This window comes from Chrysemys picta, chromosome 13 (genome assembly GCF_011386835.1).
Source record: "Chrysemys picta bellii isolate R12L10 chromosome 13, ASM1138683v2, whole genome shotgun sequence".
NCBI classification, from domain to species: domain Eukaryota; kingdom Metazoa; phylum Chordata; order Testudines; family Emydidae; genus Chrysemys; species Chrysemys picta.
In genome coordinates, this window is record NC_088803.1 from 25417499 (window position 1) to 25435797 (window position 18299).

General features: G+C 56.3%; 1 protein-coding gene across 2 annotated transcripts in view; it reads left to right on the plus strand.

Moving 5' to 3' along the window:
* The window catches only part of MTCL2 (microtubule crosslinking factor 2), an 85865-nt gene that overhangs the window by 58205 nt on the left and 9361 nt on the right, over positions 1 to 18299 (plus strand). For both annotated transcript variants that reach the window (XM_005295425.5, XM_005295424.5), the window contains exons 8-13: positions 33 to 263; positions 1933 to 2040; positions 4774 to 4941; positions 11667 to 11918; positions 12797 to 12853; positions 13629 to 13699. In XM_005295425.5, coding sequence (XP_005295482.3) covers positions 33 to 263; positions 1933 to 2040; positions 4774 to 4941; positions 11667 to 11918; positions 12797 to 12853; positions 13629 to 13699 — 887 coding nt within the window. The remainder of the gene's footprint in view (positions 1 to 32; positions 264 to 1932; positions 2041 to 4773; positions 4942 to 11666; positions 11919 to 12796; positions 12854 to 13628; positions 13700 to 18299) is intronic.

Genomic DNA, 18299 nt, shown 5'->3' on the forward strand with positions numbered 1-18299 from the left:
GGAGGGTCCTTCTCATGGTGGCTCTCCCCCAGCTGCGGGAAGACCAGCAGAAGGCTCTCCTGAGGCGGGAGTTTGAGCTGCAGAGCCTGAGCCTCCAGAGGCGGCTGGAGCAGAAGTTCTGGAGCCAGGAGAAGAACCTCCTGGTGCAGGAATCCCAGCAGTTCAAGCAGAATTTCCTGCTTCTCTTCATGAAGCTCAAATGGTTCCTCAAACGCTGGAGACAGGGGAAGATCCTTCACAGTGAGGGCGATGGCTTCTTGGAGGTAGGATATGCAGCCAGGAGCTCCCATCCCATAGTCTGCCGGGCACAGGGCTGCACTGTCCCACCTGGAGAGACCTACAGCAGAGTCTGTGCAGGCAGCTGGCCAGGTGGCATGGAGTGGAGCCAATCCCAGCCTTTGTGACCCTTCACGTAGATATGCAGCCTGCAGAACCTGTGGGCCACAGCCTGAGAGGGAGCTCGGCATGCTGGGACCTGCAGTCTCTGGGCTACTGGTTGGGTAGGGTTAGCATTGCCAACTCCCATCACTTCTGGCCTGGGGAGGGCCTCTGTAGAGACAATGGGGGTCAGTCTGGCTTAGCCGTTCCTTCCTCTCTCATATGGGACTGCGTATAAGGTGCCACCTGGTGCCACCCTCATGCTCTGCAGCTCCCCAAGAGCCCTGCTCATTTAACCCAGGTCACTGCAGGAACCAGCTGCCGGGCAGTAACATCCTGCAGTGTCCTGAGGTGAAGGGCCCCGTGGCCCATTGCTGAATCAGCTGCTCCCTGTCCTGTGCTCTGTCCTGGGTGGTTTTCTGCATCTGGGCTGAGATCTCACACTCAACCCCCCCAAACTCAGTGGGTTCAGAAAGGCCCCAGGCTGAGGCTCTGTGTGGGGACAGCCTGGGCACTGCCAGCCAGGGTGGGCAGGTCGGTGCAGGGGGAGGAGTGGGAGCAGCATGGAGACGTGGGGGCCACAGCAGAGCTAATGGCCCATCACCTTCGGTGTCGATTGTTCCGTGGGCAGAGGTGATGCCTGGCACAGGGTTTTTCTGACGGGGGCATGCTGCTGCCCAGGGCAAAGGGGCCATGTCTGCCTCTCAATGGTGCTGGCTGCGGGAAACCTGCTGGCTGTTACCCAAAGTCAGCTTGCACTCAGCTCCCCAGCAATGGTCACATGGCTAGGGAGGAGGTCACAGGGCAGGAAGCAGGAGAGTCCGGAGCCAGCGCAGGTCAGCCCTGACACCAGCCCTGCATCCAAGCAGACAGGCTGGGGCCTGTTAGTCCTCTGCATCATTACTGTTCATGTGCACGCCCATCTACATGCCACGCCAGGGCAGCTGCTCCCTGCTCTAATGCCGGTTAAGTGCATACTGCCCCTCGGGGAAGCTTGCCCAGCACCTGTCTGTGCTGAGCCCGGGCTCTAGTCCCTCGCTTCTCTGAGAACTAAACTCATTCACAAGCGAGAACAAATGACGTGCACAGTGTGTGCAGCCTTTGGATGGGAGCGACTGTGTCTGAGGCTTGGTAACAACAGCCTCATTATGGCCCGGCCTTGTGCTGAGGCCAGAAGATGACTGTGCCCTGGCACGAGGCTGCAGTTTCTGGTGCCTGGTACGGAAGAACAGGAAACACGAGCTGGGGAGGTGCTGAGATCAGATCACCCCCACCCCACAGCTCTGCTGAAGGCCCTCAGTCCACGTGTGCAGCTCCTCCGTTACTCCAGTCCTGGGCCCCACACACAGCTTTCCTGGTGACCCTCCATCCCAGCTCGCAGTCACCTCCTATCCCTAGGCTCTGCTGGATACAGGCAACCTTGGGTCCCAGCTTCTCACTGCCCCAGGGCCCCTTCCTTCTACTCCCCTGGGCTGGGAGCCCCTTGTCTGCCCGTGGCTGGAGGCTGAGGGGGACCGAGCTACCTCCTCCCATTGTATCTTGTCATGTTTCCAGGTGAACAGCATGAAAGAGCTGTACCTGCTGATCGAGGAGGAGGAGCTCACCCCACAGCAGCAGGCCGATAACAAGACATGTGCCGGAGACACCTGGACCCAGAACACGGTGAGCTGGGATCCTGGCACACCTGCTGTGGCAGGCGCCCATGCGATGAGCTCGGAGTGGTGGTGCTGGGGCAAGTGCTCTGTAGTCTCTGGGTTCAGCCCAGCTCCCCAGGCATAGGCTGGTGCCTGACATCCCCATCCCTTTCCCACTCAGTTCTCATTTCCTGGGAGCTGAGAGCATCCGGGACCAGGAGGCTAAGCGGAGCCAGGCTAGGGCAGGAGAGTGCTGTGCCCATGGGAGCTCAGGCAGCCCGGGGCCCTGTGTGTGTCTGCTGCGGCAGCCCCTTGGACCTGCCATCCGAGCCCCTCTCCTGGGCTGGCAGGAGGGACTGTGGGTCGGTGTGCTGCACCCCAAGCCCAGCACCGGCGGCCCGGTCAGACCCTGCCATCCGGGCAGTGAGGCCAGAGGCCCTGGTGTGTGCTGGGAGCCAGGGCCAGAGCTGCAGTGCAGGCCGCTCATGCTATTTGTAGGCATTGGGGATTGATCGGAAAGTGTTAATGCTGCACAGACAAGCCGAGGTAACGTGGCTCCCGGTGCCAGCAGGAATGTGGGTGTTCCTCAGAGATTGGGGCTGCAGATCCTGTGCAGGGGTGGGCAGGTCTGTACTGGAAACATCACCCACTGCCCCGGGGGGGGGGGGGGAGGTGAGGCTGAGTGGGGGCTGTCTCTGAGCCTGCCCCAGCTGAGGCCTGTGGGCACGGGTCCATGTTTACATTGAAGAGCAGCAGCCATCCAGATGTCTGTGCTTAGCCCTTGTAAGGCAGAAGCTGGATGGGGAGGGAGCCTGCAGGCTGGGCTCTGGGGGACACTGCAGTGCTGGGCACCTGTCACCAGCTCCCCCCGCCAGCGGGATATCCCATAGTGGGCAAACGTGTCAGCTGGCAGTGAGGTAAGCTCTGGCCGTCTGGAGTCTCTGCGCTGGGCCATGACGCTTTCTGTGTCATGTAGAGCAAGGGGCTGGGCCTGACCAGCAAACTCCAGGCCTGGTTTGTGGCAGAGCCGCTGTGTCCTGTGGGCTCCGGCTTCCTGCTGCTTTGTCTGCTGAGAACAAGGTGCCTTTGAAGCCTGGCTCCTTACTATGAAGAACACAGCGTCTGGGTGTAGCTGGCAGTACAAAGGATCCTGAACTTCCCATCCCTGGGGCTGCACACCTGGCTGCCCTGCCCACAGTGCTAGCCCAAGATCTCACAGCGGAAGTGCCAATGAAGAGACACCTTCCTCCCCCCACTTCAGTGTGTGAGGTTCTGCTGGGAGCCTCCGTGGAGCGTGCCAGCCTGTATGCCCCTCTGCCCCTGTTCTGCAGACATTCCTCCTCTTCTCTGATCCTCCAGGGACCCAGGAGGGCCTGGGATCAGGGATGACCAGGGGTGCTGGGAGAGGCCCTGAGGCTGCACCTTCTCAGCAGCTCCCAAATGGAGACTGGCCTCCCAGCCACCCAGCAGGCCTGGCCTTCCTGACACCGCAGCGGCTGGATGAGCTCAGTGGGCAGGACCAAGTTCTGCAGGAACAGGCGCCTGCTGCAGCTTCCTGGGGTCCTTCAGCCCAGGGCTGGCTCCAGGTTTTTTGCCGCCCCAAGCAAAAAAATAAAAATAAAAAAACAAAACAAAACCTCGGAGCACCGCCCCCAAAGGGCCAAAATGCCGCCCCTTGAAAAGCGCCACCCCAAGCACATGCTTGGAATGCTGGTGCCTAGAGCCGGCCCTGCTTCAGCCTGTGGGGTTGGGGGAATGGCCTCTCGCCTTCCTCAAAGGCTGGGGGGGGGGGAGCCTCTACATGCTGAGTGCAGGGCATGTGCACAAGCTGTCTGACCCCAGGGTGGCTCGCAGGGTGGCAGGCAGAAGCCAATGGGCACAGAGAGCGGGTGGTGGTGGGACACTGAGCTGCTGCTGAGCTGAATCATGTTCTCCAAACTGGTGCCAGGCGGAGGGGAGGGGATAGCTCCCTGGAGGCTGGCAGTGCCGCCGAGGGAGCCCCTAGGCATTCCCCAGGACTCCTCTGCAGCCTGACAGCTTCACAGGCCAGTGGGATGGAGGGTTAGAGCCCAGGGAATGGGGCAGGGGCTGCAGCCTGTTTCTGCCCTGGCATTTGCTGGTTCTCCAACCTGACTGCCTGGGCCCGGCATGGATGGAGGAACACTGGCCCACTGCACACAGCAAGGAGTCTCCCAGCCCTCCAGCAGCTGGCCAAGGTCCTTCTCCCCTTTGTATGAAGGGGACTGGGGTGGAGGGGATTTGTGGAGCTGTCTCCCAGTCTTGTGCTCTGCCCTCCCAACTCTGCAGCCTACTGGCCTGGAGGGCCTCAGGGTTACTTCTGTGTCCCCTCCCCGTATGGGATCATCACCCTCAGCAGGGGGGTTTTACAGGAGGTTTGATGACCATGACATGAATCACGTGTATTGCAGGGTGTATTTTAACCCCCCCTCGCTAGAGTGCTGGACTGGAGTGAACCTTCCTCGCCCCAGTCCCGGGGCGGGGGCTGGACAGCCCAGCTGGCTTCATTGCTGCTGACCTGGCTGTAGGGCAAGGCACGTTCTTGAAACTCAATCCATGGGAGGAGGCAGCACAGCCTAGACCAGAGCCCTGGTGCCTGCAAAGCTGCCTCTCCCTGTCCTCATTGCCTGGCATAGACAGACACTGGGCCCGCGGAGCCCTGCGCCCGCTGCTCCTCCCCCCTTGCAGATGTTTGTGAACAGCTGCCCACACTCACGCCTTTCTCCCTTCCCCTGCCCGGCAGCCCAATGAGTATGTCAAGACCCTGGCAGACATGAAGGTGATCCTGAAGGAGCTGTGCACGGAGCTGCGCGAGGAGAGGCGGGGCATGAATGAGCTGCAGCAGCAATTTGCCAAGGCCAAGGCTGCCTGGGAGGTAGAGCGGACTGAGCTCAAGTGCCACATCGCCCAGGTAAGAACAGCACACACACACACACTGGACTCTTGGGAGGGTGGGAGAGGCATCTTCCTCCTTTGGCTTCCCTTCCCCCATCACCCTAAAATCCCTGCTTCGGGATGACCCTCCTTCCAGGCCAGCACGATGGCCCCAGCAGACCCCCTCAGCAGGGCTTTGAATGCGACGGCAGCATGTGCTCAGAGCCCAGCAGGGCAGAGCGCACTTCCCGGTGCCTGTCTAATATCAGAGGGGCTGGGAGCTGCAGGAGATGTCTGCAGCCTGATAAACTGGGCTGGGGCAGAGGATGAAAGCAGTGCATTGTGGGAATCTTAATTAGCAATCTCTGCTCTTGCTGAGGGAGTTTCTATAGCAACAGAGCTGACACTGAGAATCCAATTGTTGGAGTAAATGATGCCCATTATTTCCCTTGCAGGGATTGCTGGGCTGGGACCCAGAGCAGGTGGGAGGAGTATCCTGGCTGGAGAGATCCCAGACAGAAGTAGTGGAGAGGCTGGCTGCACGTGCAGTGAGCTTTGAGGGTGCTCAGCAGGGACTCTGGCTGAACAGGATAGCTTTCCAGCACCACTGTCATGAACTGGGATGTGGGCAACCAAGCCTAGTGGTTGGAGCAGGACTCAGGCACCAGAGTCAGGAAGCCAGTAGGCAAGTAGGGAACAGACTGGGCAAGCCAGGAGCAATGCTGGGAACAAGCCAGGAGCAGGGCTGGAGCAGGGCAGGCACCGGAGAGAGTGCAGCTGCGGGCGTGTGTGATGAGCACCCAGAGATCATTCAGTCGTTGCTGTTGGGTGTAAGAGCAGGCCTGGTGACCTCCTCAGCCAGTCAGGTGGTGGAATGGTCCATCAGGCGGCCCTGCTGTGCTCATAGGCTGTCCTGAGACTGAGCAGGTGCAGCTGCAAGTCCTCACTTCTAACAATCACTCATTTTGGGAGACAAACTCCGCCCATAAGCCACGCTCCACCCATGTGTGATGCCAAAATGAGGTGCCGCTTGCAGCGGATTGGTCAGCAGTTTTCAGAAATTCCTTGGGTGCTGGTTGGCAGTGAAATAGTTAACAGCGTTGCCATCATTAGACTGTAGGTTAACATGCATTGACCAGCTCCCATCTCTCCGAGCTCTTTTGTCAGGCTCTCTGCAGACTCAGGCAGACACCACCATATCTGTGACACTAGGGTCACCTTTTCAACCAGGAGGCTCAGTATTTATCTTAGTGACTCCATCTCACATATGTCAGTTCACGAGTAGAAGGAAACGGCCCGACCTGGAGAATCAACCTGGGATCAGAGAGTCAAGCTGGGCTTTTTCCTATGCATAGGAAACCACTAATAAAGGCTTTGTAGCTAACTTTGCCCTGTGTGGCCCCACTAGTCAGCAGACATTAGCACAGGGGTCGCTGAGTGGGAGCGAGTGAGCAGCCCCTTCTCTGTCAGCTGTGCTGGCTGGGCAGGGCTGCCAGGAGCACAGACTGATAAGGACAGCGGCTCAGACTCTGATCCACACACTGCAGCGGGAAGGGCTGTTTCTGAGCAGATCTGCACTTTAAGGCAAGCAGATTCCAGTGACATTCCTGGCCCATCTAACAGTGAGGATCCATTCTTCTAGCCTTGTGGAGCTGATTCATCTGGCAATCAGCACGTTTTCCTGAAGCCTGGAAATACTTGCCCAGTACATGTCCACTCTGTGGGCTTTCCCAGGATCAGTGCATGTGCAGTCCCTTGGCCGTGCAGGGTCAATGTCTCTGGCCTACAAATATTCATCTCCAAGCTGTCGCGTGCTCAGAGCCATACCAGGCTTGCGTGCAGCTCAAAGCTTAGTGCTGAGATCAGCAGAACCCAAAGTAGTGGAAATGAAGCCTGGATTTATGGCCTCATTGGCTCCGATGACAGGAGGCAATAAACTCTGGATGACCGCAATGCCAAGGCTTCAGGAGAACATGTTACTCGACAGATTAATTTGGGGAACCTTTTCATGGCCAGGATCTGCAGGAGGGGCGGCAGTGCTGCAACTGCACCTGAGCTTGGGAGCTGGAGCCAGCGTGTTGACAAGACCTTCCCCGGGGGGCACTGTGTGGGTCCCGTGGGTCACAAAGAGTTGCCAGGTGTCTGGTTCTCAACCAGAACGCCTGGTTGAAAAGGGATCCTGGTGGCGGAGCTGACCGGGACGTTAAAAGTCCGGTCAGTGGCGCAGTGGGGCTAAGGCAGGCTCCCTGCCTGCTGTGGCTCCCTGCGGCTCCCAAAAGCAGTGACATGTGCCCCCTCCCCCTCCTATGTATAGGGCAGCCAGGGGACTGCACGCTGCCTCCGCCCCAAGCTACCGCTCTGCAGCTCCCATTGGCCGCGGTTTCCGGCCAATGGGAGCTGCGGGGGCGGTGCCTGTTGATGGAGTAGTGCGCAGAGCTTCCTGGCTGCACCTCCGCATAGGAGCCGGAGAGGGGACATGCCGCTGCTTCCAGGAGCTGCTTGAGGTAAGCGCCACCTGGAACCTGTAACCCTGCCCCCTCCCACGCCCAACCCCCCTGCCCCAGCCCACATCTCCCTCCTGCCCTCCAAACCCCTCAATCTCAGCCTGGAGCACCCTCCTGCACCCCAAATCCTTTATCCCCGGGCCCCCAGCTGGAGTGCCCCCCCTCGTGCCCCTGCCTAGCCCTGATCCCCTCCCGTCCTCCGAACCCCTCAGTCCCAGCCCAGAGCACCCTCCTGCACCCCAAACCCTTCATCCCCAGCCCCATCCCAAAGTCTGCATCCCCAACCCCTTGCCCCCTCCCAGAGCCCCCTCCTGCACTCTGAACCCCCCAGCCTGGAGCCCTCTCCTGCACCCCAAATCCCTCATCCCCAGTTCCACACCAGAGCCTGCACCCCCAGCTGGAGCCCTCACCCCCCACCCTGCCCCCTGCCCCAGCCCAGTGAAAATGAGCGAGTGAGTGAGGGTGGGAAGAGCGAGTGACAGAGGGAGGGGGGATGGAGTGAGCGGGGGCGGGGCCTTGGAGGAGGGGCAGTGCAAGGGTGTTTGGTTTTGTGCGAGCAGAAAGTCTGGCACCTGTGCCAGAAAATGGAATGGCTGCCCGCAGCACGGTTACTAGTAAAACACTCAGTTCTGTAAATGGAGAGAGGCCAAGCTCAGCCCTGGGAGCAGCTTCGATACGAATGTAGCACCCAGCATGGCCCATGGCACCTTGCCTCTTCGATGCACCCTGCAATCCACCACCAGCCTGCCTTGCTCTGGGGGAAGCTCCATGTTACCCCGTTCTGTGGAGGGGAAATTGAGGCCCAGAGAGAGTGTGACATGCCTCCAATGTCGCAGTCAGTTCTCGAGCCCAGCTCTCGGCGCTAGCCATTAGGCACGCTCTCTTTCTCTGTTTTTAAGCCGCTACGATTGTAACAAAGGTGCCTGTGGTAATGTATTAAAATCCAGGTTTAGGGGTTGAGAGCTACGTGTGCATTTGGGTGCACGGTTACCACAGCTTTTTGCACACTGGGGTAATTGTGCAGCATCACATGCTCAAATACAAAGGCAGTTTTGCGTTCCTGCTTCTCAGCCTGTGGGCCCTGAGTTTTCTGGCACTCCCTGGCCATAGACGTCTGCCTCACCGCAGTCCTGAGCTACTCCACTGCTCAATGGCTCCCACCCACTGCAAGCTGGCGTCTGATAAGCTAGCTGTGCTCCTTTGGCCACTGACACCGGGGCACCTTTTCTGTCCTGTCGTCTTAACTCTTACTGCTTTGGAAATGTCCCCTTGGTTTCATCCTCATCACACCGAAACGCTGAGCTGGCTGGGGCTGGGGCCGTGTCCGTGTGATGCTAGCTTAGTGTGATGGTCAGGGCCTGCTCAGAGACGCACTGGGCCCTAATGAGGTCATGAATAATGAACCATTTGCCAGCCCCATGCTCCAGCGGTGTCATTCTTAGGCTTTCCTCCAGACTCTAGTATCCCCTCGTGTCATTGCACCGGCCTGGCTTTATGCAGCCGTGCGGCATCCAGACTCATTTATCATCAAGCTTAGATCAATCATTTCCCACTCTGCTGTCTGAGCTGTTGTCTGCCAGAGGACTTGAGCCCTGCCCTGGCTCCCTGCTAGCTGGACCCTGCCATGTGCTGTAGTGGTATTGCCTTGTCCGTCTCACTGGGGTCTGTGTCAAACCTGCCCTCAGACGCCCTGAGCTCTGTTCTCTTCTCTGATTGCTTTTCCTGGGTCTTCATTTCCCTTTTGCAAGGCAGATCCATGAGGAAGTTACTGAGAACCCAGTTTGGTTTACACCCCAAAATGGCCAGCTGTTGTTCGGTGCTACCTCCCAAGGTGCTGGACACTGCTCGAGGGGTTAACCCCCAGCGGTGTCCCTGCCCGTATTGCTGAGCCAATGTTTCTGGCAGAAGCACCATCTCTTGCTGATGCTCTCTCTGAGCAGCTGTCAGTGGCTTCAATCTGCCTCACAAGCCATCACATGCTTAAGCCCCTTGTGAGCTGTCTGAGCTGCTTGAGCCCAGGATGAGACACACATGGATTCACGCCTGCTCGCGAGCTGGCCTCAGGGTTTGGGGCCGCTCCTGCAGAGGGGGTGTTCACCAGGTCTCTGGGTATCGCATCCCATCCCATGCCTGCTCCCTCCAGGCACAGGCATGGGCTAGCTTTGGGCTCTAGGATTTCCCATAGCCCGCCCTAGCCCTGCCTTCTCCCAGTGTGGCCTCTTCCTTTCAGAGTGCAGCTCATCTGTGTCCAGGCTGAGGCCAGCCAGGAGTCTCCCTGCTGCACTGGAAGGGGGCAGCCTCCTGCTCTCAGCCTAAGTGCTGGCCCTCTCCCAGGTGTGGGGTGTTAGCCAGCCTGTCTGCAGAGCACTGCTCTCACTGCCTGGCCTCTGTACTGTATTGTGCAGGCACCACCTGATCCCAATCCCACTCAGGTTGTGCCTTGAAACCCCTGTGCTGGGTTCTGGGCCCATTCCTCATGCAGCACTGGAAAGGGCTAAACTCTGGTTTCTTCTTCCCATTCCTGGTGTGTGTCCTGAGAGGGGCTCAGACACTGCCACAGGGAGCGTGGTATGACTAGATAATGGGACAGAGGAAAGCTGAAGATCTAATGGTAACTTTCCCGAAGAATTGTGTTATACCAATAAAAACTAGCAGGATCTTATTAAAGGGGACAAGATAAAGATGCCACATTTATTATGATAACAATTTGATTTATGACCAATAACTAATATCTTAATCCTTATACACACACATTATACCTAATACCTACACACACACACATATATATATATATATCAAATATTCTGCAGCTGCTGCATAGTTACCAGTCCTGCTTGAGTCTGTGGCTTGAGTTTGCAGCTTGGGTTCGTAGCTTGTGGCGGCTAACTGGCCAGGAAAGCCGGGCACAAGGATGAGCTGGGTCTCTGTTGGGCATGCACCGATGCCCTTCCATGTTGGCAGCAGAATGTTACCCTCCTCCAAAGTTTTCCATCTCACCCATCCTTTTTGTAGGCTTTAGTTTGAATCCAGAGTCTATAGGTCTTGCTGTGTCACGCTGCCTTCAGGTTTGCTGATTGATCACCCGTCAATTGCAGACATGACTTTCAGCCTGGGACCGGGCTTTGATCTTCCTTCTATTGTACCTTTTCTTTTTAGGGTGGATTCTTTTTACTTTGTTAGGGCTCTTGTCTGCATTTTCAGCTGTTGGTGTTTGAACTTTATTTAATCAGGACAGGCTGGGGCTGGAGGTTGATTCCATCATCCATACATACCTCATTCACACATCTAAACTAAACTAATAAGATTACAGCAGGGTTTGCAAAAATGAAGGTTGCAGCAAGCCCTTACAAAATGGAGTAAGCGTTTTTTAAAATGGGGTTTGAATTACAATATGGCAAACAGTGAACAGAAGTTACAATATAGACAAGTATAATGGATGGCAAACAGTGAACAGAAGTTACAATGTAGGCAAGTGTAATAAATGGTGAACAGAAGTTACAATAGTGAAACAGTGCAAGTCTTAGTGATTTAAGCAGGAATTGGATTGATAGTGAAACTTACAAAGGCAGCTGACTGAACAGCTATGGCTCTTAACAAGCATCTTAATTGTTAATTAGCCAGTTATTGGGGTAACCGGTTTTATGAATGAATATTGTTTCATTCATAAAACTTTACTTATGAAGTTACATTAATAAAGTGAACAATTAAAAACAATTTCATTCATCAGTTCTACAATTGGGGGTAACTAACCGTGGGATGCTGGAGGCTGAGGGTCCTACCCGGGGAGTGTTTGTCCCTGTGCAGTCACTGCCCATCTGGGATCTGGCTCGTGGCTTTGAGTACCAGAGGCGCCATCTCCCAGCACCGTCTGTGGGGTCCCAGGCAGTGATCTGCTGTAAAGATCTGTAATGCCCCCTGCTCGCGCCCACACCTCTGAGATGTGTTCTCCCTCCCAGCCAGCCCTCCAAGAGCCACCCGGCCACAGGCTGCTAGCACCTGAGCTTGCATGTTCAGCTTCGTGCTTCCCTTCTGCATGACCATGGCTGCAGCTGTCCTGCTGTTCCTTTAGTAAAGAGACTGTCCCCTTGCGGGCACAGCAGCTCCGGGAGGACATGCCGGGAGAGGCTCTGGAAAGCTGACTCAGCAATAGCCCCTTGGCCCAGCCCAGTGTTAGCAAGGGCTGGTGGTTGGCAAGCTGTAATAATCACCTGGAGGCGGGTGTGCCTGCGGTCTGATCTCTCCCCTCGATTCCCCACAGCTGGAGTCCAAGGTTGGGAAAGGGGTCCCGGAGCGAGCCCCGTCGGACTGGAAAGTGGCTCTGAAGAGGGAGCGAGAGGAACACCAGCACCTCCTGGCCGAGTCCTACAGCGCGGTCATGGATCTCACCAAGCAGCTGCAAATCAGTGAGAAGAACTGGAACCAGGAGAAGCTGGAGCTGCTGGACAGGTTCAAGGACGAGCAGCAGCAGGCAGAGCAGCAAGTGAAAGAGCTGCAGAACAAAATCAACCAGGTAGGGGCGAACCCACGCGCGTGCTGCTCACTAGAGTGTGCATTCCCACGTGTGTACATGCTCACGCGCCTGAGCTCACACTCACAGAGACGCTTATGGGAGCATTGCTCCTGCATGTGTACACGCACACGCATGTGAACTGGTGCTTAGAGATGCTCCCGGGAGCATCCCCTCATGTGCATTCATGTACAAGTAGCTGGGCTCACACTCACAAAAGTGCTTGCTGCTCACAGCGGTTTGTGTGAACGTGCGAGTCCACGGATACACCCAAGCTCTCATGCCAGTGCTCTCTGCTCTCTGCTCCCATTAACACACAAGCACATGCTTGCACGAGCGTACGCGTATACACCCACTGCCATGCATACTCCCACGCAAGTGGTCCCGGCACGCTTTTGCACATGCTCACATGGCACTTGCGTAGTGCACACTCCTGCGAACATGCTCACAGGAATACACATTCACACATCCCCCCCCAAACTGCTCCCAGAAGCCCCTTCCCCTGCGGGCAATGGTTCACGTGGTGACTGGGTGAACGCAGGCCCTGCGCTCTGCTAGCTGGTTTGTCTGATCCCCAGGGTGGAACTCATCCCCTCTGCCTTTGGCTCGCCTGCCCCAGTCCTGAGATCTCCCACTCCCCATGCAGCAGTCCTGTAAGCTCCCCAGCCGAGCCGTGTTCCTGCAGCCCAGCCCAGCCCTGAGCCTGAGGAGTCCAGTACATCCCCTGGCCGCCGGCCGAGAGCGCTCTGGGCCATGGGAAAGCCATTGCGTTGCTGAGCCCCAGTTCAGCCGTCGCTGTCTGCAGGCAGCAGCTGCTCTAACGAGGCCTCTTTCCCCACTCCCGTGTTGAGTGACTGGCTCCTTTTCTGTGTGATTCCCAGCTGCAGAAGGGAGCCGACCGGTGGGCCGTGGAGAAGCAGGGCAGCAACTGGAAAGAGGTGAGCAGGAGGGCAGCTGTGCCCTGACTGTTGAGGAAGGGGGTGTCACCAGCTGCTTCCCAGGGAGTGAGCTGGGCATGGGACTGGATCCTTGGGAAGGCGGAGCAGCTGCCTTCTGAGAGGATAAGCCCAGCCCCCTTCCCTTGGATTGGGGTGCAGCACTGCATGCCGGGACTCATCACCTGTGTTACAGTCATGCCCCGCACACAGCCGTGGTGGCGCCCCTCTGTGCCAGACACCAACACGCCAGTCCCTGCCCCAGAGCACTCAGTCTGACCAATCCGCTCCCTTGGATCGTGAATGGAACGTCACTGGGCGTGGCATTTATGTAACCCTTTGCACCCTGAGATCTCAGAGGGGGGCCATTGTTACCAGGTGGGTTAATGTGGCATCAAGATTATGGGCAGGTTCAAACATAGGGCCCTACAGTTAGAGCCCTAAATACATGGCTTTAGATCCAGGCTTGCCGAGCACTGACAGCTCTGCCTGGCGCCATGGGGGCTGTAGGTCTCTTTCCTGGGGGCCTAAAGATGGATTTAGGTTCCTAACTTTAGGCACTCAAGGTGAAAAGTTCTGGCTCAGTGAGACCATTGTAGAGCCGGGAATGGAACCCAGGAGTCCTGGCTGCCAGATGAGCTGTACTGTCACTGGATACAGGTGAGGTGGGAAGTTGCCAATGCAGCTCCTTGGTTTGGAGTCCCCTGGTCTGACGTACCATTCCCAAGTCCAGATTGTGGGCCAGCTAATGTCAGCGCTTTCTCCTGTGTCGTTCTAGACGCTCAACGAAAAGATCACCGACAAAGAGACAGTTTCTGAAACAGACCCCAAGGGAGCCAGTTTAAAAAGGTGAGACACACCCACCCACTTGGTACAGGGCAGCCTGGCACTGCTCACTCCTCCTGGGGGATGGGGGGGTGAGGGCTGGAGCCTCAGCCCAGGGCTGCAACTGGTTGGTGAACATGGGCTGATGGGCTCACAGCCCTCCTTACAGGTGTCCCACTGCCAGGACCCCCAGCTCACCTCCTCACTATCTGATGGCCTTCACATCTATCTCAGTGGGCTTGTGCTGGGGACCTGCTTCCCCCTACACACACTTTGCAGGGAGGCTGCTGCTCCAACCCCTAGAATGGTGCCCTGCAATGTTCCCTCCAATTTTCTCCATCCCTGTGCGGAATGAATTTTGTTATGGGCACCAATATTGAGGTAAAATGTGGGTGTGAGCCACCAGTAGAAACCAAAAACCTAGATATAATATATATTTATTAAAAGTTACCATAGGGATAATTACTCCAGCCAGGACAGGTTAGGAATTTTAGAACTCACTACTCAAAGAATTAAATTTAAACATAAGAAGGAAATAAAATTATGAAATGCACAACCAGTCAAAAAACTAAAATAACAGAGAATATATGTGCATTGCAGGAAGTACCAAGAAGTAACAACAATAACAACACAAGTATGTGTTGGGAGGTGTGTGTGTGTGTGTGTGTGTGTTTGTCCCTGTGCAGTCACTGCCCAGCTGGGATCTGGCTCGTGGCTTTGAGTACCAGAGGTGCCATCTCCCAGCATCGTCCGTGGGGTCCCAGGCAGAGAGAGAGCGCTGCTGGGGAAGTGTATAAGAGCCTGTGCGTTGTCTCTTTAAGCAGAGAGGCACTCACCAGAACTCAGACCACAGCAGCTCCGTCCTGCTCCTGAACCCTATCCCCACTCTGCGGAGATGGGGTACATGGGCATGGGGGAGGGGGACACCGTGAAATCAGCACCCCACCCCTGCACCCTCTGCTCTGCACAGCAAGCAGGAGGGTCCTGGGAGCAGCTGGCCAGGGGCTCGAAGGCAGAGGGCAGGAGCAATGCGGCTGCAGAGCAGCGGGGGGAGGGGCACCTGAACACACGCATGGCAGTTGATTGACTCTTAGGCAGCAGCGCAGCTTAGAGGGAACATTGGTGCCCGGGGGTAGAGAGCTGGACTTGACCTCTCTTCCACAAGGAACATGAGCATAAAGCACCGTTATTGGGCAGGGGCTGGGAGATGCCCCAGAATCCTTTGCTGCTAGGGAACTCCAGGGTGTTACCTAGTTACTGTGCGAGGGATTTGGGCGGGGGGTGCCTGGTTCACACAAGGACTTGGCTGCAGAGTGCGGGGAATCATTGCTGTTTTTGCTGTGCAGGGGAGAGGGGCACATTCTGCTCCCTGGGTGCTCCCAGAGCCTGCAGAGGTATGTGAGTGGGGCAGGACCACCAGGGGGGCGGGGGCTGGGGGGGGGGGGGGTTCAAGTGAATCTGGGACAGATGCTCAGGTTTGAACCCAAAGGTGAATGCATAGGGTGGGTTTGCGGCCAGCCCTTGCAAACAGACTTGTAGGATTTGGCTTATGACCCCCTGAACCCTGCTCTGCCCTGTTTCCAGCCCGCATTCAGCCAGCATTCCCCCAAACGTGCCATTGCTCCATGCTCCCAGTCCTGAGCATGTTCTCCCAGGGACCTGCCTGTGGCAGGTTCACCTGAACCGGGAACCTCTCCCAAAGCAAGCTCCTGTACAACAAAACGATACTCAAGGCAGGTTGGCCAGGCAGGCTGTACCTGGCATAACCTGACCCAGAACAGTCTCTTCACTGACTCAGGCTGAACCGTGCTGGCAGAGTGAGGGGCCAGGTCAGGCTTTCAGGTTAAGACAGAGCCCAACTTCACCCAGAACTGAACACTTGGAGGAGGCAGCCAGCCCTTTTCATCTTGACTGTTGGGCCCTGATTGGCTTCTACCTGCTCCTGGCTCTTCTAGCCACTGGAATACCAAATCTTATTGGTCCCACCAGCAGCTGATCATGGGTGGCCTCTCTGGGCAGCTCCTGAAGGTCTAAACTTGATGCTCATTTCCCCCCCCCCCCAAAAAAAAGACACCTGCTTTGGGTGGGGTGTGCCAAGGTGGTGGGGCCTGCAGCAAGGGGCACCCAACACCGCGTAACCCCCCACACACATACACTGCATGCACTGCTGAGCTGGCTTGTAGCCATAAATCCTGCCTGAGGACAGCAGCTTGGGTGGTGCAGAACCCTTCCTTGCAGCTTGTTAGCCCACCCAGCATTTCACCACACTGCGCAAAGGCCCAGCAGAGTGAGCAGCAATAAATACCGCGTGTGCTCCTTGAGATCACAGCTCCAGCTGTGTAATCCAGCCCATCTAGAGCCTGTTAGCCATGCAGGAAACATGCCCAGAGCAGCTGCATTCAGAGGGGACTCAGCACGCACTGGAATGATTCCTTGGCATGACCCCAGCTGCAGGTCATTTATGTTCTCATCTTCCTCGGCTCATCCGGGCTGTAGGCTTCTTACAGCATTTGTAATTCCTGGCACCTCTTCAGCTCTCATCTGTCAGGCTCTCTCTTCTGCTTCTGGGTTTTCCCCGCTCTCCAGCGTCTTCGCTGTTGGGGCTGCGCCAGTGTTAGCGTGTGGCTGCCTTAGCCACTCCTCTGGGTTTGCTCTCTCATTTGGTGAGTTACAACAGCCCTGAGAGCAGCCACTTCTCATCTAGCTTGTTGAAGATGATTGTGTGTCACAATTTAGGGCAACTGCACCTGGATCCGCCTCCACGGTCCAGCAAGGGCACCCCCTCTAGGCTCCCTAGCCGGGCCTCTCTTGGCTGGAGACCCGCACCTCTCTCTCCCTTCTGAGCAGCGTATTTCAGGCTGAATGGCCCCCTGCCTGCACGGTGTTATCCCCTAAGCAGGCCTGCGGCACTTCTCTCCTCTGAGGCAGTGCAGCGTGTGATTGCCCCAGGTATTAGTTACCACCCAGGCATTGGTAAGCCAGCACATTTCATTCATAGGGTAGAAGCATTACAGAGAAAACAGCTCACCAACAATGAAAGAACCTACTGCAGACAGGCCTACCCGAGGTCACCCAGCTGCCAAATGGCTCTGGCCGGAGCAGTCCTTCTGCCGCCCCAGAAGTTTTCCTGTGGCTTCAAGGTCCTCACCCTCTTTGCTCGAACCTGAGCACGCCGCTCACTCATTTATCCAGTTACACTCTCTGAGGAGACCCAGAGCAGGTCAGCAGCCAGACAGTGGGTCTGCTCAAAGTGCAGCTTCAGAAGCCTGGATTCGAGGTGGAGCCTTTGCCTTCCCCTTGCCTCCAAGTATTTCCGAGGAAATCTACTTCACATGTATTGTCCCCATAAGGCCTTTGGAGTTCCTGGTATGTAGGGTAACCGGACAGCAAATGTGAAAAATCGGGACGGGGGTAGGGCTCATAGGAGCCTATATAAGAAAAAGACTCCAAAATGGGGACTGTCCCTATAAAATCGGGACATCTGGTCACCCTACTGGTATCTCCCCGAGATTGCATTAACCCTGCCTGCCTGGTCTATACAGCCCCTCAATAGAACTCAAACATTTGCATTTTCATACAATGGGGAGGTATTAAACATGATTCAGTAAGGTGGTTCTTCGAGTAGATGCAGCCGTCTATTGCAGCTGGGTGTATGCGTGCCCAGCCCGCCGGAGCCCGAAATTTTGTCTAGCAGTACCCGTAGAGGGGCGGTGCTCGTGGCTGTGGCCCGTCCCCTGGCTCTATGAGGCAGCACCACCCCAACCCCCCTCAGTTCCTTCTCTCTGCCCATGGCTGGAGTCAGAGCTCTGTGTGGTTGTAGCCTCATAACCTCGCAGATTGTCTAGTTTCTTATGGTTAGTGTTCGTTAGTCTGTTTCCCTGGTGCTGACCTTAATTCAGTAAGGTTTATCTTAATTCTATAAGGTTTGCCGAGGACGTTGCAGGATATTGCATGCAGTGTAGTTGTAGCCAGTTGGTCCCAGGGTATTAGAGAGACAAGGTGGGTGGAAAATGATAAAAGACAAAACCACCCTGTCACCGGTGGGTGAACACTTCTCCCAAAGTATCAGAGGGGTAGCCGTGTTAGTCTGAATCTGTAAAAAGCAACAGAGGGTCCTGTGGCACCTTTGAGACTCTGTTAGTCTCAAAGGTGCCACAGGACCCTCTGTTGCTTTTTACTTCTCCCAAAGCGACCACTCTGGGTCTGACCTCTTAGTCCTCATCCTCCAAGGAAACCTGCACAGCACCTTCAGAAGACGAGCCTGGGAGCTTAAATGCATAACTCTGCTAGACACTAAAAATCATGGGCTGAACCAAGATACTGGATTTATGTCTCATTCCAACAAATTGACCCAGTGTGAACTGCCTGGAGCGGAGCGAGGCAGTACTGAGCGTAGCAAGAAACGAGGCTGCTCAGCAGAGTCGCTTCCTAGCCCAGGGATGGCCAACCTGTCACTCCAGAGCCACATGCGGCTCTTCAGAGGTTAATATGAGGCTCCTTGCATAGGCGCCAACCCCGGGGCTGGAGCTACAGGCGCCAACTTTCCAGTGTGCTACAGGATGCTCACTGCTCAACCCCTGGCTCTGCCACAGGCCCCAACCCCACTCCACTCCTTCCCCCAAGG